Source organism: Poecilia formosa, unplaced genomic scaffold, assembly GCF_000485575.1.
Source record: "Poecilia formosa unplaced genomic scaffold, Poecilia_formosa-5.1.2 Scaffold22, whole genome shotgun sequence".
Lineage (NCBI taxonomy): Eukaryota > Metazoa > Chordata > Actinopteri > Cyprinodontiformes > Poeciliidae > Poecilia > Poecilia formosa.
In genome coordinates this window covers 851632-879042 of record NW_006799961.1, presented here as the reverse complement: position 1 = coordinate 879042, position 27411 = coordinate 851632, and the positions used below count along the sequence as shown (strand labels likewise).

Sequence of the window (27411 nt, the reverse complement as noted above, 5' to 3'; positions counted from 1 at the left end):
GGCCAAACATTCAAATACATATTTAGCAAAAGAGAGGAAATTTAACCAATAAAACACTTGGATACAGATTTAAATATAGATTTGTTCATTAAATTTGGAAAGATAAGTTTTAAGTGTAACCTTACAATATTTATTCTGTAATTTATAACCAACAGTCAAGAACACAAAAATATAATTTGCTGAATGAAATTGAACACTTACATTTATTTAAATGAGTATCTAAATAATAATAAAAAAATATGTCCAATGTGCTGAAGTACAACAAAATCAATCTTTAAATTCAAGTCAGAATTTTGACTGAGGAAAGTGAGGTAAATTTCAGTTATAATCTTAAGTTAGTTCAATTAATTTGCATGTGTTTTCCAACATATTTATTATTAAGCTTTTGTAACATATGTATGAATTTGTTGAAGAGAAAAGATGTCTATCTTTACAACTGGAAAAGAAGAAATCCAGTGAAGGTGCTGTAATTTCTGTGGTCATCATAGACAGTGTAGGGTGCCTGAAGGACCATGTAAACCACATCGCCTCGTTCCAGCTCGAGTATCACTCCGTTAGACATGATTTCATAGTAGGTGTTACTTCTGTCATAATTAGTCATGATTATCTTGCTGTTATGATACAAATGAATACCCATCCAGTGAGCATTGTTGATCTCACAGAAGGTGAATCTGAAATAGTATGCTCCTCTGACTGGGGCAGTGAAGACGCCTGCGAAAAAGAGAAACAAATACGAAAGCTTTTCAGAACTCTGTTTGTGTGCATTAGTACAGTGGCAGTTTTAAATATGGGGCGCACAAGCAACAGTTTAGTTGTAACTCCAGCATGTTCTCTAGTTCTTTTATGCATGTGCAACCAATGAAAAGTGGCACCATCCTTGCTGTAAGAACCAGGAAAACTAGGCAGAAGGAGGACTGGCCAGAGTGCCGCTCATACCAAAACTGCCACTTTAAGTGAGATGGGTCATTACCTGTGTCTGGGTTGTAGGCTTGACCATAGTTTTTTAATATTTTACTAAACCTCAGTGTGATGTCAGTATTATAGGGTCCAAGGCGCCCTGCATTTGTGAGGCCAAGTGAGAACGCCACTTTTGGTTGATCTGTGGGAAGAGACATAGATGAGACACTAGAAAGCCATTGGAGTCACTCAGCTTAAGGCAAAGGTGTGGGTTATTCTGTTTAGAGGTGGGACATGTCAATTCCTCCTAATTATAGCACTCATATACGTTTGCTCATTGTCTGTGATTGTCCATATAATGACCTGGATTCAAGAGTATACCATCATATTTGTTTATTTGTCTTTCTTTACCTGCATTCTCGCTCTTGATTTCCTCCATCTCCTTCTCGGCAGAGCTTATTCTGACTTCAAGGTCTGCAAAGGTGTACATAAGATTTCAAAAAGAAGTCAAACTTGACCTTTTCCTGATCCTACATCTGTCTAAATCTTTCACATATCAGTCACTTTCATTGCTGTTAGATAAAATATCTACTTTTGCAACATGCAACATTATTGCATTAGTGTCTTTCAGCCAATGCATCACCTAATTTTTCTTGCTCCAGCTTCTCTATCCTGCTCAGGTAATGCTTCAGATCAGTCTTTAGTTCGATGGTCATGTCTCTGAGCTCCTTCAGCTCGGCCCAGAAGTCCACGGTGCCGTTGGTCTGTTTGGTGCTCTCGGACTGATTTGTTTCAACACCTTGAATCTCAACCTGAAGACCTTGATCCAGAGTTTGAGCAGCGTCATTGTCCGCCTTGCTGTGAGCCCAAGTCCAACACTGACAGAGGAGCAAAATGTGAAAAACGGCAAATCCCCTCATCCTGAAATGTTTATGTTGCAATCTTGGAGGACCTGCTCTCCTCCGTGTTTTATACCAGCAGAAAGTAGGTCACAAAGCAGAAGCCTGAGAAATAAGCAGATGTTTCTGATAATTCCCTTAGTTTTTAGTGTTTTTGTTTTGATAGTTCCTCCAAAGTAGGACAGAGAAAAACATGAGAGAGTAAAACATGTCATAGACCTGATCAATTGAGAATCTACCAGGTGTATCAAACAAAGACGAACTTTATAGATTTATTCATCTTTTTTGGTTTACTATTGATTTTTAGAAAGTAGAACAGAGGAAATGGGTGAGGTTGAGTAAATAGACATTTGGACCCAAGTTTGAATCCCAACGTAGTGTCTGTCTGTCATCCCCATGCATATTACGTCATATTGCCAAATTGAACTCTTGTTCAAAAATGTGTCCGACAAGTCTTCCAGAAAGACACTTCGGCTTTAAAACCTTCATAACACAGTCCTATTTAAACAAAATTTAAGTGTGGTTCAAAGTCTGGTCCACTGTAATACTCCATGTTATAAATCAAGTGGACAAACACATATTAGAGGTTTCTCTGTTAGAAACCTCTAACAGAGGTTTCTAACCTCTGTTAGAGGTTGGTGTGGAGAGGGAAACTGCTCCCTCTCCACACCAATTGTCCACAATTGGTATGGAAAACCAAAACTGTTGGATCTGCTTCTGCATGTTTGGGCCAGTTGCAGGTCAGATAGGCCTCAAGTTCTGCAGTTAGAAGAAAAATCCAGATGCATATTAAGTTCAGACTGTTATGTTCTCCACAAGGTTGAGTCTTGTACTCACGTCTGCATTTCTGTGACTCACCAGTGGGGTCACTGTCATTCTGGCCTCCAAGACTGTCATTAGTCTGACTAAATACAAGTTAGATGAAATAAAATAAAATATGTCTCCCACATATTTCAGGTAGTTGAATAATGAGATAGCCAAAAAATGTTGTCTATCTACCTGAATAATAGGATTACAGGTAAAAGAGATGAAAACATTCATTCTGTTGTTTTTTGTTGATTTGAAGTAAGACTGAATCCTGAACTTAATATTTATAAATGTCATATTATTAGGTGATCATGCAGATGATCCAATCGCAAATAATAAAATTATCACAGGATATTGTCATGATTTATACTTCACTGACCAGTAGAGGGAGCTGCTTCCCAAAGACGGGCCAAGTCCACAAGTTTAAGAGCTAAAACAGTCCATAAGTTTAAGAGCTAAAACAGTATTAGAAAAGGTAAACACATGGAGAATTTCTTTAATATTGAAAAACATCAAATAACAAGCATGCAATGAGACATTAGGTTTATTATTATTATTATTATTATTAGGGTTTTTGTTTGTTTGTTTGTTTGCTTACTTGCTTTTTTTCTTACATTTGGTCTACAATCTGTGCAGAGATTATGGATCCAGATTTAAGGAACTGTGCAACAGGCTTGAAAATAAAACGTCATTCATAATGCAGTTCTGTTTAAACAAAATTTAATTGTGGTTCAAAGTCTGCTCCACTGTAATACTCCGTGCTATAAATCCAGGGGATAAACACAATGAAAACTCCTGTTAGAAGTTTCTCTGTTAGAACAGCGTTATGTGAAAAACTGAAGCTGTTGGCTTTGATTGAGCTCCTCTATTTAGCATATTCAGGTAAATTTTGAATTTCTCAATTAAATTTTAGTTGTGCCCTGAAAGTTGCTGCTACATTTTCTGTATCCTGTCTTAGCGCTCAGATTTATCCTCATACACATCCAAACCAGCCCTTCATTTCTGGCCTTCAAGTGTTTCATATTCCAGGATCCCCTGCTAAGGATTTGTGATCACAGCAGCTGCTGTTCAGAGGCTTGCTGCTCCAGCCCACACAGCTAAATTGTTTTCATGCTCCTCTAAGAGCAAATGCCTGGAAAACTAAAAGGAAAAAAACATCATCAACAACAAAAACAAACAAAAAATGCTGAAGGACTCAGTTATTTTAAATCAAAAGGCTAAAAATCAATTTGCTAGAGCTGCCTTAGATTAATACTTGGAACATCATATATGACATCACGCATAAGCAAGATTAAAATTCTTGCTTATGCGTGAGCAAATTCTTGCTCACGCATAAGCAATATATATATATATACATATATATATAATATATATATATATATATATATATATATATATATATATATATATATATATATATATATAGTGTACATAAGAAATATATATATTTCTTATGTAAGTGAATTTAGCATGGAGTGAAAATAGTCTCAAAATATCTGTGCGTGTGTAAAAGGATTTGTGCGTGCGTAAAAATATATGTGAGTGCGTAATACTGGATTTGTAAATCTTAAAAATAAAATAAACCTTCTCCTACACCTATAAATGCTGAAAAAGTACACACAAATCACCTGGTACACACACACAAAACTGCATTTACACACTGATCCAGTTACGAGTGCACAAGTATTTTTGAGACTCATTTCACGCTTGGGAGGAGCTCCCAGATTTGTGTGTAAATGGTGCGTTTACATGCTAGTAAAAGCTGGGAAATCTGAATTTTGCTCTGAGTCTAGTGTTTTTAGCCTCTGAACGTTTCTCTGTGCTTGTGCCGAAGTGGCAAATACTTTAGTTCGGTGGAAAACTGTATATCTCAGCACTTCCTTATAATATCCTAAAATTATTTCTAGACATACTGTGCATTTTTGAGCGGTAACAGGAGACAAAGTGGTCTGAAAAAGGACCACTGGTGTCTCTGATGTCTCTGTCTCTGATCTCCGAGTCAGGGCCTGCCTCCAAGTCTGGACCTGTCTCTGAGTCAGGACCTGCCTCTGAGTCAGGACCTGTTCTCCAAGTGAGGACACATCTCCGAGACAGGACCTGCCTCCAAGTGAGGACAGACCTCTGAGACAGGACCTGCCTCCAAGTGAGGACAGATCTCCGAGTCAGGACCTGCCTCCAAGTGAGGACAGACCTCTGAGACAGGACCTGTCTCCGAGACAGGACCTGCCTCCGAGTCAGGACCTGCCTCAGAGTTAGGACCTGTTGTAAACGAATATTTTAGTAATCTAGTAGTCTATCGATTATTCTTACGATTAATCAAGTAATCTTATAAAAAATTTTTACAAAACAAAGTATTGGTAAATCTGGCATAACAACAGTGTTACTATCAGATATCAATATCAGTCCAATTTTTCATTTTTGAGCTTCCCTAATAGTTACTTTTTTGTAATTTAGAAAACTAACTTGTAATAATAACAACAACTCGCTTTCTAAGTTAACCTGAAGAAATCTGAAATTATTTTCAATTTAATAAAAAGAGGCAGGCTCACAAATAGGCTTATTAAAAATGTCTATAATCCAGCTTTTAGTTCATGTATTCATCTTCAGTCAGTTAATAGATTAACTCTCACGTTGCCCCATACCTGTCAAGCTTTGAGTTTGAGAATACGGGAAATGTGGCCTTGAGAGGTGGTGGTGGGTGGGAGGAGGGCTGGACAGGCGAATGTAAGATGGTGGAAATACGAACGAACAAACCTAATGTGTGTGGGGGGGGAGACACGACTGTAGACCAGGGAACAAAAGTAAGAACTGGGGGGAGCAATACGGAATATTTACGTCACCTTTGTTCATCACACTCAGAAACTCATCTACCAGCCATGTACCGCCACGATGCGCTTCGCCACCCATTTGTTCAGACCGGGATGATAAGAAATTTATTGTGCAGTTCGTCCGTAAAGCTACACTTACACTATAAGCATCAACTACTCAGTCGCACGTCGTGCTAAGTCTATCCGCTCACCTGTATAAATTCACCTGCAGTGCTCTTCCCACTGGGAGCTGCTTTCAACCAGCAGCTCCCGGAGGAGAAAGGCTGCCGTACTCCAGGCATTGCGTCATTCATTATGAGGATGCTTACTGGTCCCTCAGAAACGATGAAAACCCGGGCATTATCATTAATCAATAAAATCCCCACGGTCCGAACTTGAAAATTGGACATTATGCTGCTAACACTTAGCTTTCGTCAACAACTCAGAGGCGGAAGTCAGAGCTATGCATAACGCAAATAATATTCCCACCGGAACACTGTGCACTAAATAATAAAACATAAATAAAGTGTTGTCCAAGTGTGCCATTTGGAGACGCCAAATGAGACTCCAGATGGCACACTTGGACAACACCTGTACATCCTCAAAAATAAACATCTCGAAAATGACATTTCCTTTTTTTGTGCTATTTTGATCAGTCTTGAAAGAGTACTTCTACAGATTTATTGTATTTTATTGTATTTTCCAGTCCATGCATTCAAGACTCAATGTGCATTTACAAGAAATAAAAATGAAAAATCTGTGTGAAGCAAAATTTTTCAATTTTTTTTTTGTGTTACAAATGTAACAGTACAACCCTGCCAGCATGCCCAGGTGGACCCCATATGGGTAAAAGAAGGGCAGACCAGATGGGTCCCATATGGGTTTGTCTGCGGATTCCACGATGGCCCCACATGGGTTTGCCCATGTAGGGCCACAGCCCACATGGGCCCTACATGGGGCCTACATGGTGGTGGGCCCACATGGGTTTGCCCATTTAGGGCCCATGTAGGGCCCACGCAGGCTGTGTGCTGGTTTGTGCAGCAAAAATTTTCATTTGTGCCGCTATCATTTTAAAGATATAAAGAAATGTTTCTAGAGGTCATCAAAGGTCAACCAGCCCCCCGCCCCCCACCTTCTTCAAATCAGACAAGATGGGTGTCAATCAACTCGGCTATGTTTGTGCTGGTTTGTGCAGCAAAAATTTTCGTTTGTACTGCTATCTTTTTAAAGATATTAATAGTGGTTTATAGAGAGCAACCAGTACAAACGTAGCACAAACGTTTGACACCACTTTTGTTTGATTTCATAAAAGTGGGGGGGCTGGTTGACCTTTTGACCTTTACACTTTCATTAATATCTTCAATGCCAAAGCAGCACAAACAAAAAATGTTGCTGCACAAACCAGCACAAACGTAGCCGAGTTGATTGACACCAATTTTGTCTGATTTGAAGAAGGTGGGGTGGGGGGCAACTTCACTCAGGTCAGTAGAACACATTGTAGTTGGGGATTGTAATGTAACAAAATGTAAAAAGGTTGGCACATCTTGAGTTCAACTGCTAAAAATTTCAGTTTAAAGTAGTTTCACTTCTTTTTTTGGAGTGCTAACAAGTTGATAGGGTTGCTGGATAACCTGTCTGTTATCAATTTAACCTGGATATTAAGTAAATGTGTTCAAGTTGTGTGTTTAAATCTAGAAATAGAAAATATTTCAGAACATGTTTGGTTCTCAATAACTTATCAGATGAAAATCAGCATACATTATAACTGAAAAGTGACATATCACTAGTCCTGTATTGGGTGTTATTTGGTTTTCATGCATAATTTTTAGATTTTGTAGATATAACTTCAAAAATAATTACAAGTTGTTGACTAATTAGCTCCTTGTATGCCAAGAATAAAATAATAGCGGTGCCTTGAACTCAAGATGAAGAAAAAGATCAACACCAGTATCCAATGGCAACCTTCAACGTTTCAAAGTGAGAAATTCAGTGGCGTTTCGTGATTGGAGGACGCCAGGTGGGTCAGAGCCAATCAGAGCGTGGCAAGTCAGACAAGTTACAGAAGGAGGAGGCGGTGGTGCTTTCAGAAGTGAGAGTTTGTATGAAACCACAAACCAGAGGTTTGCACAGCATTAAGCCATCAGTATTGATCCGGGCAGCGGGTCTGTGCGACAGGCACCTTTTTGATGACATTCATCAGCCGTATTAGCTCAGTTAATTAAAGGGCTACAGCTCCCGGGTGGACCGCAGGGACAATGAGGAAGGTTGCTCTGCTGCTAATTGTGCTTCTCGGCGTTGCACACTTTGCGACTGTCTGCAGGTGTGAAGAAGGTGAGTCTGGCGTGTCGAGGTATTGTTTCAACCGAAATGACCAAACAAGCGCGTCATTAGCCCAGCTAACACTTGTTTCCGGTCAGTATTGTCATTTAACCTAGCTAGCTAAGTAACTGAACATAATTAGCCTGCTAGTTAGCATTGGCTGGTTGCCAACAGGGCTGCAGAACTCTATAAAATCTGAATTTACATGCATGCAATTACATGTTCTCAGTGTCCCTCCCCTCCCCCTGTTTTCAAAACTACCAGTATGTCTAAATATTATTATTATTATTTTTATCTGCTTTGATTTCTGAATCTTGGAACATTTCTGCTAAGACGCAGAAGAAAACAAAGCGGAGGCAGCTGATGAAGACAGTGATGATGAGGAAGAGGAGGATGACAACGACGAGGATGACACGGAGGTGAAAGAAGAGAACGGAGTCCTGGTTCTCACCAACAGCAACTTTGACACCTTTATCGAGGGAAAAGACACGGTTCTGGTCGAGTTTTATGCACCATGGTAAGCTTGCTTATTTTAGCGTCTCTCTTCCAACTTTGCATACCAATAGTGAAATTGTTGCCCATTGTGCCGGACTTTGACGGGGTCATTCTGACGCTATTTCATGCTTGCTTTAACTGTAGTTGTCCTGTTGGGAGGTGAAAACTAGTGCATCATTTTCCTCCTGCTTTATTTTTCTCTCTAGTTTTTGTTGATTGATGACAATAAATATCAATAAAACAGGTGGTTTGTGGTTGCAATGGCCCAAAAAAGAAAGTTGAAGGGGCTGCAACATTTTAAGATGAAACTGTAAGAAGTATTGCAAGAAACTGCAACAAAATCTGTCATTTTTCTTTATGCGTTCCTGTCTTGTTTATATTGTCAGGTGTGGCCACTGTAAGCAGTTCGCCCCAGAGTATGAGAAGATCGCTCAGACTCTGAAGGAGAACGACCCCCCGATTCCTGTGGTCAAAGTGGACGCCACGAAAGCCGACGCGGTGGCGAGCCGCTTCGACGTGACGGGATATCCCACCATCAAGATCCTGAAAAACGGAGAGCCCGTCGACTACGACGGAGAGAGGAACGAGAAGGGTGGGAATTCAGGAGGGTGGGAATTGTACGTTTTCTAAAAGAGCATCAATGACTGGGTTGACTGTGTATCTGCAGCCATCGTGGCGCGGGTGATTGAGGTGTCTCAGCCGGGCTGGAAGCCGCCTCCCGAAGCCACGCTGGTCCTGACCAAAGACAACTTTGACGAAACGGTCGATAACGCGGACATCATCCTGGTGGAGTTCTACGCTCCATGGTGAGTCGCTCGTCAAATGCAGAGTAGCAGGGTTACAATTTAGACTCTTTCCTTTCTTGGTTCAGTGATTAAAATAAAACAAACCGGTTTGTCTTCCGCAGGTGTGGGCACTGCAAGCGTCTGGCTCCGGAGTACGAGAAGGCTGCGAAGGAGCTGAGTCAGCGTTCCCCTCCCATCCCTCTGGCCAAGGTAGACGCCACCGTGGAGACGGAGCTCGCCTCGCGCTTTGGGGTCACCGGTTACCCAACGCTGAAGATCTTCAGGAAGGGCAAAGCGTTTGAGTACAATGGACCCAGGGAGAAGTACGGTACGGGTTTTACCAACCAAACCATCACTACACTGAATTAACACGACGCTGTGCGTTTTCGTTGTTCCTGTAACAAGACGATGCTTTACTTTTTACCTTCAGGCATTGTCGACTTCATGAGTGAACAGGCAGGACCCCCTTCTAAGCAGATACAGGCAGCAAAGCAAGTGCAGGAGCTCATCAAAGATGGCGACGACGCAGTCATTGTTGGCATTTTCTCCAGCGAACAGGATGCAGCCTACGAGATCTACTTTGAAGCCTGTAAGTGTTTTTTTTTTTTTACTTTGCCTAATTTGTAGACAGTTGCTGCACAAAATGTTACTCAAGGACACCAATGGCATTATTGGCTCCAATATTTCTTACTATTCAGTCCGTTTCCTGTCTGGCAGGTAACGCTCTGAGGGAGGACTTCACCTTCCGTCACTCCTTCAGCTCCGAAGTGGCCAAATTGCTGAAAGCGTCTGCTGGTCAAATTGTCATTATTCAGCCCGAAAAGTTCAACTCAAAGTATGAGCCATCCTCTAACAAGCTTACAGTCAAGGTGAGGTTGTCTGTTTCAGTTCTCTTTCTATGTCAAGTTTAATTTGAAGGTGAAACTTAATTAGAATATGAAATGATGCAGTTCAGTTTTGTGGCACTAGGACGAGCAATCCTTACAAAAAGAAAAAACTATCTGGCTTGAACTCGCTGTGTCTGAAATGTGCAGGAGTCGACGTCTGTGTCTGAAGTCCAGGAGTTCTTCAAGAAACATTCCATTCCCCTGGTTGGACACAGAAAACCCAGCAACGATGCCAAGCGCTACTCAAAGAGACCCCTGGTGGTCGTTTATTACGGAGTCGACTTCAGTTTCGACTACAGGATAGGTGAGTCGGAGATGACATTCTCAGCTAAGTAAGCACTTGTTTTGCAAAAGTATTCACAACCCATTTACATCACATTTTGATATTCTGCACCCACACCTTCAGTTAGTTTCAAAGATTTTATGTGGTAGATCAAAAAAAAATTTTGTAGTGGTAAAATGCAAGGGAAATGCCTGTTTTTCAAAAAAAAAAAAAAATGTATTGAGGTTTTTTGAGTGAATACTTTGGAGCACCTTTTGCCACAGGTCATTACTTGTACAACTTGCCAACATTTTCACAAATATAGCCACCCTACAAAATAAGATATTTGTCCTCTTTTACAAGTTTATTTAAAAACCTTTAAAAAGAAAAAACGTCAGCTCTTCAATTTGCAGCTACAAGTGAGCCTTATTTTGCTGGACTGAAGGCAAAAAAGTCTAAAGATTACAAAACCCTTGGTTAAAAAGTAGAGTAGAGAGAACTGAATAAATGCATGCCACACTTGTGACATTTTAGTTAGTGAATGTTGTGGTTGTAGTGACATTTTTTATTTTTGCCAAGCTTTTTCACCTCGTCTTTTTCTCTTTCAGCCACACAGTTCTGGAGGTCCAAGGTGCTGGATGTCGCCAAAGACTTTCCGGAGTACACGTTCGCCATCGCCGATGAGGAAGATTACGCCGAGGAGCTGAAGAGCCTGGGCCTGAGCGAGAGCGGCGAGGAAGTGAATGTTGGGATTTTGGCAGACGGAGGAAAGAAGTTCGCCATGGAGCCGGAGGAGTTTGACTCGGAGGTGCTGAGAGAATTTGTTGTTGCTTTTAAGAAAGGTGGGTCTTTGTTCCACATTTCATCACTTCTAAAATAAGTTTTTTGTTTTGTAAGCTTGCTAAATTTTTCAATACATCTTGACTTTTGTCTTGCAGGAAAGCTGCAACCCATCATCAAATCCCAACCAGTGCCAAAGAACAACAAGGGACCAGTTAAGGTCGTGGTGGGAAAGACCTTCGACGAAATCGTCATGGATACCCAAAAGGACGTCCTCATCGAGTTTTACGCTCCCTGGTGCGGCCACTGTAAGAAGCTGGAGCCCGACTACGTGGCGCTCGGCAAAAAGTACAAATCCGAGAAGAACCTGGTGATCGCCAAAATGGACGCCACCGCCAACGACGTGCCGAACGACATCTACAAAGTGGAAGGCTTCCCCACGATATACTTTGCCCCCAGCGGCAGCAAGCAGAGCCCGGTTAAATTTGAAGGCGGAGACAGAACAGTAGAGGCTCTCGGTAAGTTTGTAGAGCAGCACGCCACAAAGCTCCTAAAGAGAGACGAACTTTGAGACTCTTTCCACGAAGGAGCTGAGAACTCTAAAAGGCGGTGGGGGGGTCTGTTGGGGGTTTGCTGGAGTCTGGGCGGCCAAAGGGAACACAGCAGTTTCTAATCGGTGTTACTGACTTTCTTTGATGCGTTTCAATCATCCTTTTTTTTAGTTTCTGTTTATTCCAAGATGTTCAGCCTCTGTTTCTGAAAGCATGTAAGCACTGACGGTTTTTAAATAAAGCTGAAAATGATGGTGGCTTTCTGCGCCAACACTCAGACGAGACTCCTTGTGGTGTTGAATCGAAACAAGAGGCTTTTTTTTTTTGGTAGAAATTTTAAATGAAGAGACTGGAAGTGCATACAGCTCAGGAAAGAATCACATTTTAAAAATCACAGTTTTAAACATAATCACAAATGGCTACATCTTGAAACTAGCTTAAAAACACTGTCAGACCGTACCTTGAGCTCGATTACGGAGCTTCATATTAATCCTGTATTCACCTAACATATTAAATTAAGACATAATCATTAAGCATCAATACATTTTCCAGAAGAGGGGAGGGAGACGCTTCTGTAACTGTGCCTCAAAGATCAAACGGGATCATAATCTTGGCTGTGTGGTGCTAAAAAGTGCTTCATGTACAGATGCTTAAAACATCTTCATAAGGTGTTCATAAGAATGTCTCTGTTTAACAAAACGTCAAAGGTTTTCGAGGTTCTGGCCGGGTACTGTAGAGCTGCTGCCTCATTCACTCAAAGGCACTTGAGATACTGGCACTTGATGCGTTTGTTCATGAACAGCAGCGGAAAGGATGAGGAGGCAACGTTAGGAAAACTCATTCGTAAATCGCAAGTGGAAGTCGCGGATCTTCTGCAGCACCACCTTCAGCTTCTCGGTAGGAGGCAAGATGGTCATCCTGGATGGAGGAGAGAAGAAGAAAAACACATTGTACGTACAGATGTTGAAGGAATGTGTTTGACTCATGTCGGCAAACTGAAATACTGATGAACTTTTATGGCTGCGCTGTTGAAAGTGCTCGGAGGATGTCAGTGTTTTGTCATGTAAAGACAAAACTTCAGAGACCAACTCAAAATCGCTCCTTATGAAGTGGAAGCACAATTATGCTGTTTTTCTAAAAGTCCTTACAGATGATAATCTGAGGTTTTATGCATTTGTATTCAGCTCCTTTACTGATGCCGCCAACTAAAATCCAACGACTCTAATGTTATCTTGGAGGTAGAAGAAATATGTTAATAGAATAAGTAAACCTGTTGGGAAACCATAAAAGGGATTGTGATGATGATGGAGGTTCGCTTTCCAGCTGAACAACGACCTGAATGCAAATGTACAGCACATTTTTCAAAATTTATTCATAAACAAAATTTCTCTTCCACTTTGAAATTATGCTCTAATTTATGTTGAGCTACGATGTAAAACAAAAAAACAAAAAAAAAAAACCATGAAATGCACTGAAGTTTGTGGTGATGAGACAAAATGGGGAAAAGTTCAAGCTGTGTGAATACTTTTGTAATATAAGCATGACGAGCGATGCAAACCTGAAGTGGAAGGTTCCATCTTTCTGACCGAAGCCACTTCCTGGTACCAAGCAGATTCCCTCTTCCTCCAGCAGCTTCATACAGTAAAACATGTCCGGGACTTTGCCTTCCGCCTGCAGGTAAGCAAACGTGCATGACTGCTAACGTGTTGGCGCTGAATCACCAGTCAACCGGGGGAATGTAAGAGCAGACCTTGGCTTTGTCGATGGCTTTCGGTGGGAGAGTGATGCGGGGGAAGGTGTACATGGCGCCCTGCACCGGATTGCAGGTGATCCCTGGTACCGTGTTGAAGATCTCCTCTGTCAGCCTGGCCTTCTCTGCCAGAGCGGCCAGCACTGCTGTCCGCTCCTGGAAGGGAAGCAACCGAGAAGAATGAGTAGGAGTTAACCGATGACCCGAAACTGAATCCATCTTTTGCCACAATAACTGTTCTGAGCTGGCATCTTACTGGCTGTAATGGATCCTGTAAAGAGCGAGGCTGAAACTCTGTGGATCAGTCATTTGTTAGCAGATCTTGGAGTTTTTCCATCAAAACAACGCTTTGCTTTGTGCTATCAATGTATGTTAATTAATCCACTGAGCCATTCTAACATGGACAATAAAACCCATTTTAAATTTCTCCGCTTGGTCCCTGAAAATAAAAACAATCCTTCCCATTTCAGACTCATGCACTATGTTGCAAATTGACAATTTCTGGCAAGACTTAAGAGAAGTTTGCAGATGCCCTCTGTCAAAACTGAACAGGCTGGAGATGTTAAACTGGCCAAAGGTTTAGTCTCTATATGTGCAGGTAGAATGGATAGGATTTTTTTTATTTTTTCCAAATTTTTAAAAACCAGATTCAACCTCATTTTGTTTGTATCGGTCTATCACTACGGTCACCAGAAATACAGTGGACAGAGTAATGTGCCTTAAGAAAATGTACTGAAAATATTTAAACATGTCTGCCACTGTGAAAAATGTAAGTTAGTTCAACAAGGAACAAAAACAGAAAGTGTTTTTTTTCTTCTTCTTTTTAACAGAAAATAGCTGACTGACTGTCTGGCCATGATACTTTAATCGGGTCACTTGGTGGCATCATTCCCCCACTGAGTGAACACTGGTAATTGTTGGCCCTTAAGTTTTATAACTTAAAGTGAAATATATTTTCATTTTACACCTACACTGTAACCTTTTGTTAGCAATTGGCAAACCCTTTACTTGTTCTGTTTACCTTAAGTTGAAGTAATCCGAGGTTAAAGTAGTCAAATCTGTAACTGATCTATTTCTATAAAAATCTAAATGAACTGAGTTCAGCAGTTTGAGCAGGTTACATAATCCTACAGTCAAACCACTTGGATATCACCATTTATTTCATGTCAGTGACTCAAATCCTTACAATTCTTTGGTTCTGCTTCTACACATCACCTGGTCACATTGTAAAGTTCAAAGATGACCTATATAATCCAGCCACTGACGAGCAATAAAAGTTCAATCTGGCACCAAAACACATTCTGAGTCAATGATTCTCAATATCAAAGAGCAACAAAGTTCAAACATTTCTCTCCGTCAAAGTATGAACAGCTCTTTCAGTCGTCACAATAAAAACTACGCTTGGTTTAACTGTAACTCTTCCTGCAGCAGTCGTGCGTCTACAGAGAATATCGCACAACTGTCCCCAATGCGTCGACAACAGCTCACAAGCCCAGCTGAAATGTGCAAAATGTGTTTTATTCTTTTTTTTTTTTTTTGCTTTACTGTAAGAGGAAGCAGAGAAGTATAGAGGCTTTTAAATGCAGTCATAAATATACTGTTTCCCACATGGAAAATTGCTGAAATATGCAGGATTTCAATGCTAGCATAAAAAAATCCCTGCAGTCTGAGAGTCACGTTACCAGGGAACTCAGTAATGACCACATAATGAATGACTTCCTCTCACTGCGAACAACCCCTCCGCCTGTGTGAGTTCAGCAGAAACAGGTTAACATCATTGCTACACTGTACATTATGTAATGTGCTGCATATAATCCACATTGCAAAGCTCAGGCTGCTGTTTGAAGCCAACGGCAAGAAGCAAAACTCTCGCACAGAGAAGCCGATTACTGCCTTGCGAAGGCTTCAGCTCACTCAATGCAAGCTTTGTGTGTGCAGATTATACCCGTCGGTCCTTGTGCGTATTTACATAAGTGAAATGTGTTTGCTGAAATGTTTGCTGCTGCATCCGGGAAGTGCACCGTGTGACTAGGGGAGGGTTTTTTTTTTGTTGTTTTTTTTGGTCACCTTCATAAACGAAGTGTAGGACGGTTCATCGGGCTGCGGGGGGTTCACCACCAGGTCCAGGAGGGCCTGTCCAGGGACAGGGGGGCACAGACGGACCGACACCAGCTTGGTGAGCTGAGCCTTCACCTCCGGGTCCATGTTGATCACCTCCATGTAGCCGCCACGGAACCCACACCTCACGAAGGCAAACAGAGAGAAGACAAACACGAGGATGACTAAACGATACACGTCTGCGTGGAGAAATAACTCCACCACCTGTAGAGGAATACTTTTAACAACAATGGACAACAGAGGATGCACCAACCACAGCAATATTGGAGATAGTACTCTACAGCAGGGACAAGGAAAACTAAAATATAAAAAAGATTTTATCTTTTGAAATATCTCTCTCTGTCACACAAACAATATACACCAGACTGGTCTGGAAGGAAAATGCAAATTTAATTAAAAAAATAAAATAAAAATCACCCAATTTTAATAAGGTTTAACATATAAAATATAAGTCAACCTTTATTTCAATTACACAGATCAATACGTCACTGAGGCAATACGAATAGTAACTATTCAAATGTAAAATAAAAAAAAATTCTCGCTAAGTTTTCTGGCATTTAGAAAATATAAACAACCTGAAACAAGAAACGTTTAGTCTGAGGAAAAAATGTGTCTGTATCTTTTTGCTAGGTGTGTGAAAATCTCTGGTTTCAGCTGCAGCTAACAGCTGATAACCAAATAAATTTAGGCGTTTAATAAAACATTAGATTGCATTTTATTACAAAACTGTGCAGCTTGAATATTAAACACTTTCAAGGACTATATACAGAAATGAATCACCTTCCAAAACCTTGAAAACACCAGGTTTTCAAGGATTTCAAGCATCTGTACGGACCCTGACTGTAAAGGAAGAAAAGCTAGAGAATTCCTACGTATAATAATCCATAAATGTAGTCGCTTACTCTCCCATGTAGCACTTAGAGGTGGAGTGGAAGGAGGCCATCTCCACGGTGCTGGAATACTCTGGTCCCATCTCAAACAGAACCTTCTTGAAGGAGTGAAACTTGCAGCCCTCGGCGTAAACATTATCCTGGTAGACCTGCCAGAGGAAAATGGTTTCAGAACAAACTGTTTACACAGGAATTAAATGAAGCGGAAATACATTCATACAGATGCGGGAATGGAGCCCATGCACAGGCAGAAAATACATTTCTTTCCTCCAAGTCGATGCTGATCTCTTTGATTTTCCACCTAACAGTCGAGATCATTTAAAACTTTGTGCTTTTAGATTATTTAAACCTTTTTTTACCTCATCGGCCATGAGGAAGAGATGCTCCTCTTTAGCGAATCGGATCACATCCTCAATACACTGTCTGCTCTGGACTTGGCCTACAATAAAAAACAAACATTACGTTTAGAGTAAAAAGAGTAGAAGAGTGAATTAAGATATCTCGAATATTTTTCTTGCCAGAAAAATTGAAAATAATCTTAACCTATAGAAGCTATAGATGCATTTTTTTCTTCACAAAATAATGATACACAAATCAAAGTTTTCTGCCAGTGAATGTGCAGGGTTCTGTGTACATGTACCTGTGGGGTTCCCGGGGTTGATGATGCAGAGCACGCGGGGCTTGCAGTGCTGCTTGGCTTCATTTAGCGCTCTCTTGAGCTCTGCCACGTTCAGACTCCAACAGTTGTCCTCGTCCAGGTAGTAGTTGATCTGCACGGCGGCCAGGTCCGCCAGGGCGGCCGAGTACAGCGGGTACTGAGGGATGGAGATCATCACCCCGGTGCGGTCTCGACCCTCACCGCACACCAGCAGCTTCAGAATGGTCTGAGATTTGGAGAAGTGTTTTACCGCCTTGATTTTGGATACCATAAGCAGATCATTTATGAAGGAACCTGGAGTCAGTCTAGACGCTGACTCGTAAATAAATATATGTTGTGTTTGAGATGCTTATCAATCTACGGCTGTTCAAAACCAAAACAATTTTCCAAAGATTTCACAAATACAATAAAGCCTTTATACATTTCAAACTGCGTTTTATATTATCGAGGTTTTTGCCAGTGGCACCCCCATTGTTCGTGCTGCCCTGTGTGGTGAGCCTTAAGGCCCACACCAAAAATTCTCATTAATGAAAATGTAGAGAGGAGTTTCAGTATGGCTATACCAAAATATCTGCAGGTTTTAGCAAGGCAAATTTAAGACTTTTCAAGACTGTTTAATGCCACTTTGAAAAACACTTAAGACCAATAAACTATAAATATAGAGAAATGGTTGGGGAATCCTGTTGCATTATAATCAAAAATATAATATTTTATGACATCTCTGGGGTCTGTTTGTAGTTTTTGGCAGTGACTTTGTGCTTTTCACACTGCACGGCTCTGTACAGCCCCCATAGCGGCAAGCTTAAAAGTTTTTGGGTTTTTTTGCACAAAATCCACCTGGCCTCGTACGGGTCAGCTACAGATATGACTCAGTGCCATAAACAAACACCAGCCAGTCAACTGCAAATAAATTTGCACTTATCCATGATAGTCACCAGAAAGTTAGCTAGCTAGCAAGGGCCTATTAGCTAGTTATCAACAGACACAATGAGGCACAAGACTGAAAGAAAAATCCTGTGAGAGAAAAGACTATGTAGAATATACTAGATTGAATAGTGATTAACATAATTAAGGTCAATGTAAACATGAATTTAAGACGTTTTAAGGACATGTGGACACCCTGCATACCATCCTAGGGGTATTTGAGAGTCAGGGAAATCATTTAAAACTTGACACCTCTGCCTGTACACTCTGTGCCAGATATGCCAGTGTTTATTACTGCATGGGCCGGTTGTTATCTCTTTGCGCTAGATTATATCTTAAAGTTACTCAGCTGTGTGAAATGGTTGCATAAAAGTGAGGGTGATAAAGGTCTGTGTGTGGATTAAAGTCAGAGATGTGCAAAGTACAGCTCAGTAAGTATATAATTGACAGGCGTTCAATGTAGGCCAGGTCTGTGAAATGCGTGTCGCTTTTGTAGGATTAAAGGAACAATGCGTCTATTAAGTCGGTTCTGCAGCATGTCGCCAGTCTGCGAAGGAGGAGGTGTCAGAGGTTGTGACAGATACCACAATAGCATCGCTGGCCCCGGTGGAGAGGTAGATGTTGTCGGGGCTGGAGGAGATGCCGCCGTCTCGCTTCTCGATGTAACGTGCCACATCCTGCCGAATGCACTCGATTCCCTGGCTGGCGCTGTAGGCCCCTGCAGGACACGACAGTGAACTTTGAAAGGTCTGCACAGATAAGCCGACACTGTTAAACACACAGAGACTGACTGTGACGGTACAGAGCAGCTCCAAGACGTGACTGATTGGACGGAGCAAAGGGGTGGGCAGGGAGTTGTTCTGACCTATACTATGACCCCCGCAGGCGTCGAGAATACGCCGAGCTCTCTGCTTGGCGTCCTCTGGAAACTTGTTGTCCTCCAAAAGTTCCGGGTAAGAACAAAGAGCCAACACCTGAGAGAGAGATGAGGATATGTGGTTTAGCCACAAGCTTTGTGACACATTTTATTGTTTTTTTTTGTGTCCATCAATGAGCGCTCTGCGTTATCAGCAAAAGTGCAAACACAGCAAACAGTCAGGGGATGAATCCAGCCAGTGAGTCTAACCTGTCTGAAAAATGTGATTGGTCTCTGACCCATGGCTTGGGCATCGCCTATGTTTGCCTTGATGACTTCTGTGAAGGGTTTCTTCACTCCCTGCAACAAAAAAAAAACAGAAAGCGCAAGAGTCAAATGAATGAGGAGGACCTTTGTTGATGCAAAATTCAAATCTGTAGAAACTTGTACCGTATTCATATTTGTACTTGTTATGACTCAGCAGCTTGGAAAAGTTTTGACACCATTAGAACTTTTTCTTCCTTTTGCCACAGAAACCTTATTGCGTTTTATTGAAGCTTCATGTGAGATGCTAACACAAAGCTAACAAGCTGTAAAGCAGTTCGTCTGACTTCCAACAGGACTTCAGCCCTAAACGAGCCAAGGTTACGACAGATTAGATCAAAGCATGTCCATGTGCTAATGATGTACAATGAAGTGTGTAAAGTGTAAAGTGACCAAATCAGAAAAAGTTTAGGACGTACTTTAGCATTGCACTGCAAGTCAAAATAGAAGGCGCCACTTATTTTCACCCTGCATCGACCCGTCGCTCCCCCATTAGAACATCCCGCTCTTATACTTCACAGTCTGGTTGTGTGTTAAACGACTGCTGGGTCTTCCAGAAACACAATCCACCCACTGTTCGTGGTGGGTTGCATGTTCACCAAGACATGCCGGCTTAATCTAATCACAAGACAGACTTCTGTCTTTTCTTCGCTTCCTCTGGTCATCTTCTATTCATCAGCAAAACCGGCTCTCTTCATCTCTCCGACTTAAACGACACACCCAAACCCAGGGTCTGTTTGCTGGTTCCGGCACGCTGCTGCAGCTGCTGCCGTTTCTCAGGTGACGTCAACCGGCACGCTTTATGGCAACCGGACCAAAAAGGTCAGAGCGTCAATCAGAAATGCTCGAAGTCAAGCCAGGCGGTCAGAAGAACTTTGATCATCATGGATTTTTACACAAGTAGGACTTGACATACATGCAATGTTGTCAGTTCATGTCCAGGTTATCCAAAGTTTTAAAAAAAATGTGTTTGGTTCTTTTTGAAAGGATTCTATGATCCATTTGGTGCAATCACCAAATAATCTTTTCTTTTATCTTTTTGTTTTTAATTATGGCAAGGTTAGCTTCACATTAAATCAGATCTAAGTAGCTGGATGCACCTCGTTTGCTTTTTAGTCTCGATCAACAAAGTGTCCGGTTGTTCTCCGAGCCAGTTACTTCCTGCACTCTCCTGCTCAGTCAGCACCAGGCACTCATTACACAGGCCTGACCAGCACAGCCAGACCAAGTGACCCAGAGGACAGAGTAGAGCTCACAAACAGAAACCTTTTTCTTCCCTGCAGAAGTATTCACAACCCCCTTCCTTTTTTTCCCTACATTTTGTCCTTTTACAACCATAAACCTCAGTGTACTTTATTTGGATTTCTTCAGAATTGCTTGAAGTGTACATTTTTTAATCAAATATATATATATATATGAAAAGTGTGTCGTGCATGTGAATAAAAAAAAAAAAATTCTGATGAAATGTCTACTGTCCATTTATTTATGTTTCCTAAACAGCTAGAGCTCTGTCAGATTGAATGAAGAGCATTTGTTAACAACAGTTTTCAAGCCTTGCCTCTTTAGTAGAATTTCAGTCTAAACTTTTACACTTTGGTCTGAACAATTACATTTTTATGATCCCTGTCCCGCAGAGAGGTAAATCTCAACCTTGAACAGGTTTCCTCCCAAAACCTCCTGTAAAAAAACAAACAAAAAAAAAAAACATCCACACACCATGATGTTGCCACCAAAATGCTAAATTTAATTGCATTTTGCAAATAGTCCAAAACTTTGCAACGGGTGTGGCGACATGTGCAACACCCCAAGGGCTCTGAATACTTTTCCAAGGAATGACATAAAACTAGTTCGCAGAGTGAAACTGGACTTGCTTATGCAAACTGGAAAATTCTGTTCATTCCAAGGACAATTCTCCAAGGACCATGCACTCACTAAGATGGTAATAAAACGAAGCAGAATCAGGTATAGGTCACTCAAAGAAACGAAAACAGAGACGTGCGTGGAGTCGTTACGTTCACCAGAAAAGTTAATGTTTCCTGTGCTCCTGCTCGCATGATGCTCAGCCATTGTGACAGAAAACACCAGACTTGCCAGAAGCTGAGATCCAAGCCTGAATTAGCTGTCACCAGAACAGGCAGTGTCATGCCAGATGTCTGCGTAAGGATTCATAAGGGTCATCAGCAGCACACGTGCACAAAAGCACAAATGCATTAAATCTGCTGAGCCACCAGTAAAAGTGTTCCAGTAGCAGATCTGACAGGAAGCAAACCCGCAGATGACTCGACAACTGCTGCAATACAAACCCTCCGACCCCTCTGGAAATAAAAAAACAGAAAAAAACCACCTTAGATTTGGTTTTTAAGATGTCTTACACAAGCCACTCTGCTTCTGAGATAATTATTTTGTCAGCTGCACAAGGACATGATCCGTCCCGGTTATGAGCGCAGAAAAACAAGTGGACAGCCGAGAAGCGCAACACTTTCATCAGACCTGCTTGTTTTGAGCCTCTGGAGCCCAGAGGGGCCCAGCAGGCTCTTTCTTCTGAGCGGGTAAGCCCAGAGACACAAAAGAGGACAGAGAATGCTCATCTTATGTAACAAAGCTACTCAATGCACACGTCCTCAGAATCCTGCAGGCAAGTCAGACAAAAGGAGAGCTAAATGCACTATCCACTGCAGCTGATCATGTCTCAAAAAAGAGAAAAAGAGGGAGAGAGAGAGAGAGGGAGAAAGAGAGGAAGAGAGAGAGAGACGGTGTGTAAAAAAAACCCATCACATCTAACCTGCCTACCTTGCCTCCAGTAGATCAATAACGCCCCTGTTGGAATGTAATACAAGCAAAAGACCACAGGCTGGGACTTGAAAAACAACGACCTGCTATCCCAGTCCTGTTGCTAATCGCAGAGGAAGTCAGCAAAAACTAAACTGTCTAAAAAACGAATGAGTCTTCACTTTTTAATCAGATATGGAACAGAAGACACTATGTTTTGTTAAGCTTGTCACTGTTTTCAAAAGCTGTTTATTTTAAAGCTACAAGCCAAACGTCTGTAAAATCGATCAACTGAGATATACTTTGCCTCAAGATGTCATGATCATGTTTTTATTCTATTTGTTATGCTTTTTTTGGTGCAAATAAAGATGAAGACCTACATGAAGCAAGTTTTCACACAGACATGCCTCTGATGACATCACATAAGCCAACTATATCTGTTTGAATGTTTTAAAGTTTTTCTCTATTTTTGTTGCAGTTTTACTTTAAATTCCTCTTTTGGGTGTGTTTACTTGTCTTCTGTGGAACTGCAGTAAAAGGAGGCAAGTTGAAAAAAAAAAACAACCAAACAAACAAAAATAACAAGTTGATATGTTTCATGCAGATTATATGTGTCATTTTTACTTTCACCAAAACAACAACACCATGCACACACCGGCATACTATGGAGGGTGTGAAGTGCCACGATTTTGTAAATAAATGAAACAGAACACTACAAAGAAATGTGTTACTACTTAGTGAAAAGGGATAAAAAAATATACATTCATAAATAAAATATAACATTTTATTATTTAAATGTGTTATTAATATGTTTTATTTTAACACATAACAGGTCTTTATCTGCCAGCTTTATGATGCTGCTCTAGTCAAGATGATTGGTCTATAGTGATAGTTACTGTTAGAGAAACAATTATATATATATTTTTTTTCTTTTTTACATTTGGAAAACTACACTTTGAATATAAAACTTGACTTCAAATTGAACAATTATGTTGGGATATTATTTATTTAATTTTTTAAGTCTTGTAAAAAATAATTATAGAATTTTACAATTATATTACTATATATATGTATAATTATAAAATTATATAACAATTTCTTGGATAGGTGGCACTTTTTGCCTTCCGTACTTACAGCCCACAGAACCACCATCATTCCAATCAAACCCAGAGGGAAGAAATAAGGGAGGGAAAAAAAGCATTGCTTGGTCCAAAAGAGAGAGAGAGATAATTTATTTAAAAAAACTGAAGTAAGGTGATTTCCAGCTGCATGTAGGACCATTACTCTAGATTAAAAAAAAACATATTACGGCTCACCAGTGCTGTAAACTGGATCAATTAGTAAGCATAAGCCTTATGCCAACTCAAAAAACAGACCTCTAATACATCAGAATGTATATCGAATCACTCAGTCTCTTCACTGCTGCGGTGTTTTCCGTTACTCTTTCGTTTTTCTTCGTCTGCGCAGCCGAAGAAAAGAAATATACAATTATTTCTGTAAAACACTGCACTGAAAGTGCATATTATATTACTGTTAGTGAGTAGTTGGTTGATGAAAACCACTGCTGGATAATATCTTCAAATGTAAAGGGGAATTCCCAACAGGTGTGTAAGAGGCGCGCAAGAGGCAGTCGTAGAAAAGCCGGAGCACATAAACACTCACACTCTGCATGATGCAAATAAAACCAACTTTTATAGCGCCGGTTCATTTGTTTCTGACGGACAGTTCGGCTCTGTTTTCAGTTTACCTCTCGGAGCTCCTTCTCTATCTGCACCGCCCGCTGGACGATGGGGCCGCGGACCGCGTACTCCACCCGCTTCACGTTGGGGTTCATGTTCTCCACGGTCAGCACCTTCCCCCGACACGGCACCCCGTTCACTGCCTCCTGGGACATCCTGGCTGCTTTGTGCTCACCCCGCTTTCTGTCAGCGCCTCAAACTGTAAGGCTTTTCTAAAAAAATATATATATTTATTTATTTTTAGAGTTAGAGAAGAAGAAGAGAAGAAGAAGGAGAAGAAGGAGAAGAAGAAGAAGAAATGAAAGTTATCGATAATAAACAGAAGTTGGTCGCGGCAGAAGAGGAGATAAAAAAAAATTATCGTTGGTTACCAGCTGCTCTGCGGGGAAAACAAAGTTCAAGTCAGCTCGGGGTCTTGGAGAGAGTTCGGAGCTTCCCGGTGCTCATATTCCCAACCGGGCCGCCACGCCTCCGTCCACGGGTTGGCTGGACTTTCCTCCCTTCGGTTTCTGAACGGAGCCTGCCAAATGGTACGTTCAAGGGCTTTAGGAAAATCTATCTTTACGGACGTAACATCGACAAAATCAAGGGAAAAGAAGCAAGTTCTATATCCACACCCGCTGACAAACACCGGTGCTTACAATATAAGTTGTTTCGGGTCACCCGAACAAGGACGAAGACTTTCCGTTTTATCCTCTCCATGCCGTCCCAGCTCATTGAATGCGGCATGAAATATCCTACAGAAAAACATCATTTTCACATGCAGGGCGAACGCTTTGCTTTGCTGCGTTGTTCGGTAACCAAGAAAATTTGGCATCGTGAAGACAGGGGTGACATCAGCGATATACTTAAAGACACCTGCGTATTTTTATGAAAGGTGGAGCAACTTATCCTGTCCATTTGCTTCATTTAAATACATTTGCATGGCAATTGCTTTCGCTCTTAGCTGTTAAGTGGAACCATTAATTATGAATGATAAATCCTTTCTGTTGTCAACAATTCAGTGAAAAGTCTCAGACTAAAGCTCTTTAGGGAAGGATGATGAAAAACTTTGCTTTAAACCCCCAAATGCCCTTTTTATAAACCAATATGGGAGAAAACGGGGAAAAGATTCATAATAGCATTTTACTCTCGGTTTTCTATTACTGTGATGTAGCAGGGGTGCGCCCATAAAGATTTGAAAGGGTGGCCATGGCCCGGTATCACTGCTGGCAAAAAGTATTATTAATTAGACACATTAACTTTCCACTACTTATGTTTTCTAATAAAAAAAATACATTATTTAACAGATAAAAATAAGATCTGTACAATTCAAATACAAAAGCAGCTGATTTTAAGTTGCTTCAGCCAGCAGCCTTAATGTGCTAAAGATGGCTCTCTAGAGTTATGTTATCTACACCGAGTCACATGAGATGATTTGGTCATCTGGTTAGGATGCCTCCATAATAAGGCCTCACTTTCCATACTTTTTAACAGAATTAACTCTAATAAAAATGAAAGAAAGAAGTCAATAAATGACACTATACAATAGTAACATGCACCATCTCTGACCAGCTTTTCTGGTTAGATAGTTCATATTTTTAACAGAATCAGAGGAGGACGATACTTTGCAAAATGGATTTACAATGTACACGTTACATTTTTAAGCAAATTTGATTAAATGTAATTACAGTAGTGTAACTATTACATTTTATTCCTTATTAGATTAAAAACTGAAGAGGATACTTCTCAGGAAGGGATTCACTTGGACCACAACCAAAGTTCTCTATGTGTTCTGTAATAAGCAGAGTTGTTAATTAACTAAAACTCATTGCAATGGTACGGCAGGACAAACAGCGTCTCATACATAAAGTTACATCCAGTCTACAGCAGGGTTGTAGTTTAGCCACTTGTTTTTAAAGCAATAATTTCATCCAAACCCTTATTTTACATAATATTGCTGTGTTTGCAGCAAAACTACTTTCACATGTATTTTTTGAACAATATGTTTGTCTATATATTTAAATTTTGTAAAGTGAAAGTGTTCAATGTCAGACACTGCATTAAAAAAACATTTGTACTTATCAGATTATATATGTGTAACCCAAGTAAATATAACACCAGTTCCAAAACCCCCAGCAATGTTTGACCTCTCTGTAGTTCCTCCTGTAGATGAAACTTCTGTTCTTCATTAACATCCCTGGCAGAAACAAGTCAGTACTGGATCTTAGTCACATTCTTCAAACCTTCAGCAAAATCTCCCTCTCTGTTAGTTTTCCACCACATGATCTTAAAAATCTTATTGGAAAAAAAATAAAATAAAATACCCTATTTCTTGTCCATTCACTTTCCTTGAAATACCACATATAGCTGTAAAGAAGCGTCACAACAAAGGTAGTTTATCATTTTCTGTGGAGTTACACAAGCTGTAACTACAGTACAGAAATGGGTACAGAAACAATACTAAGTATTTTAGAGGTTTTGAGAAAAGACCTCATTTTTATACTTTTAAATTGCAGTACTCAATTTACCGAACACTGAAATAACTGTTAGCAATATCTAGCAACTAGATTTTAGAGCTATAAAACAAAACTAAAACCAGAAAAACAAGTTGCTATAACGATCAGATTATCAAATCGGCATTCGTGCAAGAAGGACTCTGCAGAGACATCTTGGAAAAGTCTAAGGAAAGACATCTGATATCGCCAACTAAAACAGAGCACGTCCTAGCATGTGATGTCCGGCTGACGTTTGAGTGTCACGCAGCATGCATTCTGGTAGCATCAAATACCAAGTTAACATAATAGGTTATGGTCAAGGTCAGCTGTAAGAAAAGTAAAAACTGAGCAGCGCTAAGGAGCTCAGAAGCCAAAACTGAACATAAACCGGTTTCCATTATGACACAAAACCATGCAGGACTGCTGTAAGCCACGTCGGAGTGCTACGATCTGAGCGTTTATGATTCTGGTGCAAAATATTTCAAGTTGAGGCTAAAAAAAAAAAGCTGTTTCATTTACATTGAATGCTTTCAAAGTCCTGTTTTCTTCATGTCTATCTATGGCTGCACTGGCAGGCACTTCAAAACAGACTGAAGTGACATCTGAGCTGTACCCAGTAAGTGTGATGAAAGAGTAAAATGAAAAGAGGAGGAGGGGCAGAGGGGGCTCATGAGAAACTTAACTGCAGTAGGAACCAGGTGTTTAAATACACTTTATCGGAAGACGCAACCTGTTTTTGTGCGACTTATACTTTTCCTGTTTGTAGGATTCTCCATCAGACTCGCCAGCAGCAATTAGCAAACACCTGGAGGAGCTGCACATGTGCTGAGTTCGTTATACAAACTACTTCTCAGTGATTTCCTGGTAAAAAAAAAAAAAAAAAAAGAAACTGTGTTAAAGGGTTACTAGTGACGTCGTGATGACTTGCTGAAGGTGTAGATTCAGAAAGAGTCAGTTTTTAAAGAGACAGAGGCCCAATTCCATGTCCTTAAATCAGGACATAAAATTTCTATTAAGTCATATTTGACATGCAACTATCTTATGACGACTGAAAGTAACATTACGTTACTTGACTATGCTATGAAATTGCATTATGTGTCTGGAAAACGCACAATACTGCCCCCTGAAGGAATATTGCTTGAAAGAAAATCTAAAAAAATTCACCAAAACTCCAAGGTATCCTAGGAACTCCTTATCGGGTTCATCCTTGGGTGCCAAGATTGGTACCAGCCTGGCTTAAAATACTATGTACTCAGCAAGGAAGAAGCTGTTTATCCAAAATAACATAAAAACAGATTCAAAAACTAAAACTAAAAAAAAAAGAAAAAAGAAAAAAAAAAGAAGGAAGTCTTGTGGTGCGTGGTTTGATGAAACTAGACATTGTGACTGTACGGAGAGAAAAAAAATAAGCTTGCAA

General features: G+C 40.6%; 3 protein-coding genes and 1 long non-coding RNA gene across 5 annotated transcripts; 2 read left to right on the top strand and 2 right to left on the bottom strand.

Annotated features, from left to right (window-relative positions):
- Positions 1-347: 347 nt before the first annotated feature.
- Positions 348-1862, bottom strand: LOC107835779 (heavy metal-binding protein HIP-like). The gene is made up of 4 exons (XM_016669360.1): positions 1541-1862; positions 1309-1371; positions 971-1099; positions 348-711 (listed from the first exon to the last, which is right to left on the bottom strand). The coding sequence occupies exons 1-4, from the start codon at positions 1815-1817 to the stop codon at positions 431-433; spliced, it is 750 nt and encodes a 249-aa protein (XP_016524846.1). The 5' UTR covers positions 1818-1862; the 3' UTR covers positions 348-430.
- Positions 1863-7445: 5583 nt separating this feature from the next.
- On the top strand, positions 7446-11766 carry pdia4 (protein disulfide isomerase family A, member 4). 2 transcript variants are annotated; one of them, XM_007547867.2, is made up of 10 exons: positions 7446-7741; positions 8069-8246; positions 8611-8816; positions 8892-9030; positions 9132-9337; positions 9440-9598; positions 9727-9878; positions 10044-10200; positions 10767-11000; positions 11097-11766. In XM_007547867.2, exons 1-10 carry the CDS (start codon positions 7666-7668, stop codon positions 11507-11509), a joined length of 1920 nt encoding a protein of 639 aa, XP_007547929.1. In that variant the 5' UTR covers positions 7446-7665; the 3' UTR covers positions 11510-11766. The 2 variants fall into 2 exon arrangements, with proteins under 2 accessions (XP_007547929.1, XP_007547928.1); XM_007547866.2 differs by having other exon boundaries at positions 7447-7741; positions 8063-8246.
- An 88-nt stretch (positions 11767-11854) lies between these two features.
- Positions 11855-23999, bottom strand: si:ch211-217a12.1 (alanine aminotransferase 2-like). The gene is made up of 12 exons (XM_007547864.2): positions 23889-23999; positions 23526-23729; positions 18956-19045; positions 18695-18803; positions 18414-18547; positions 16888-17131; positions 16607-16686; positions 16260-16396; positions 15307-15481; positions 13240-13395; positions 13048-13160; positions 11855-12407 (listed from the first exon to the last, which is right to left on the bottom strand). The coding sequence occupies exons 2-12, from the start codon at positions 23670-23672 to the stop codon at positions 12317-12319; spliced, it is 1476 nt and encodes a 491-aa protein (XP_007547926.1). The 5' UTR covers positions 23673-23729; positions 23889-23999; the 3' UTR covers positions 11855-12316.
- LOC107835781 (uncharacterized) lies at positions 13402-21564 on the top strand. Its single transcript, XR_001661602.1, has 2 exons — positions 13402-14600; positions 19094-21564. It is a non-coding gene; the product is annotated as an uncharacterized LOC107835781 (long non-coding RNA).
- Positions 24000-27411: the final 3412 nt, after the last annotated feature.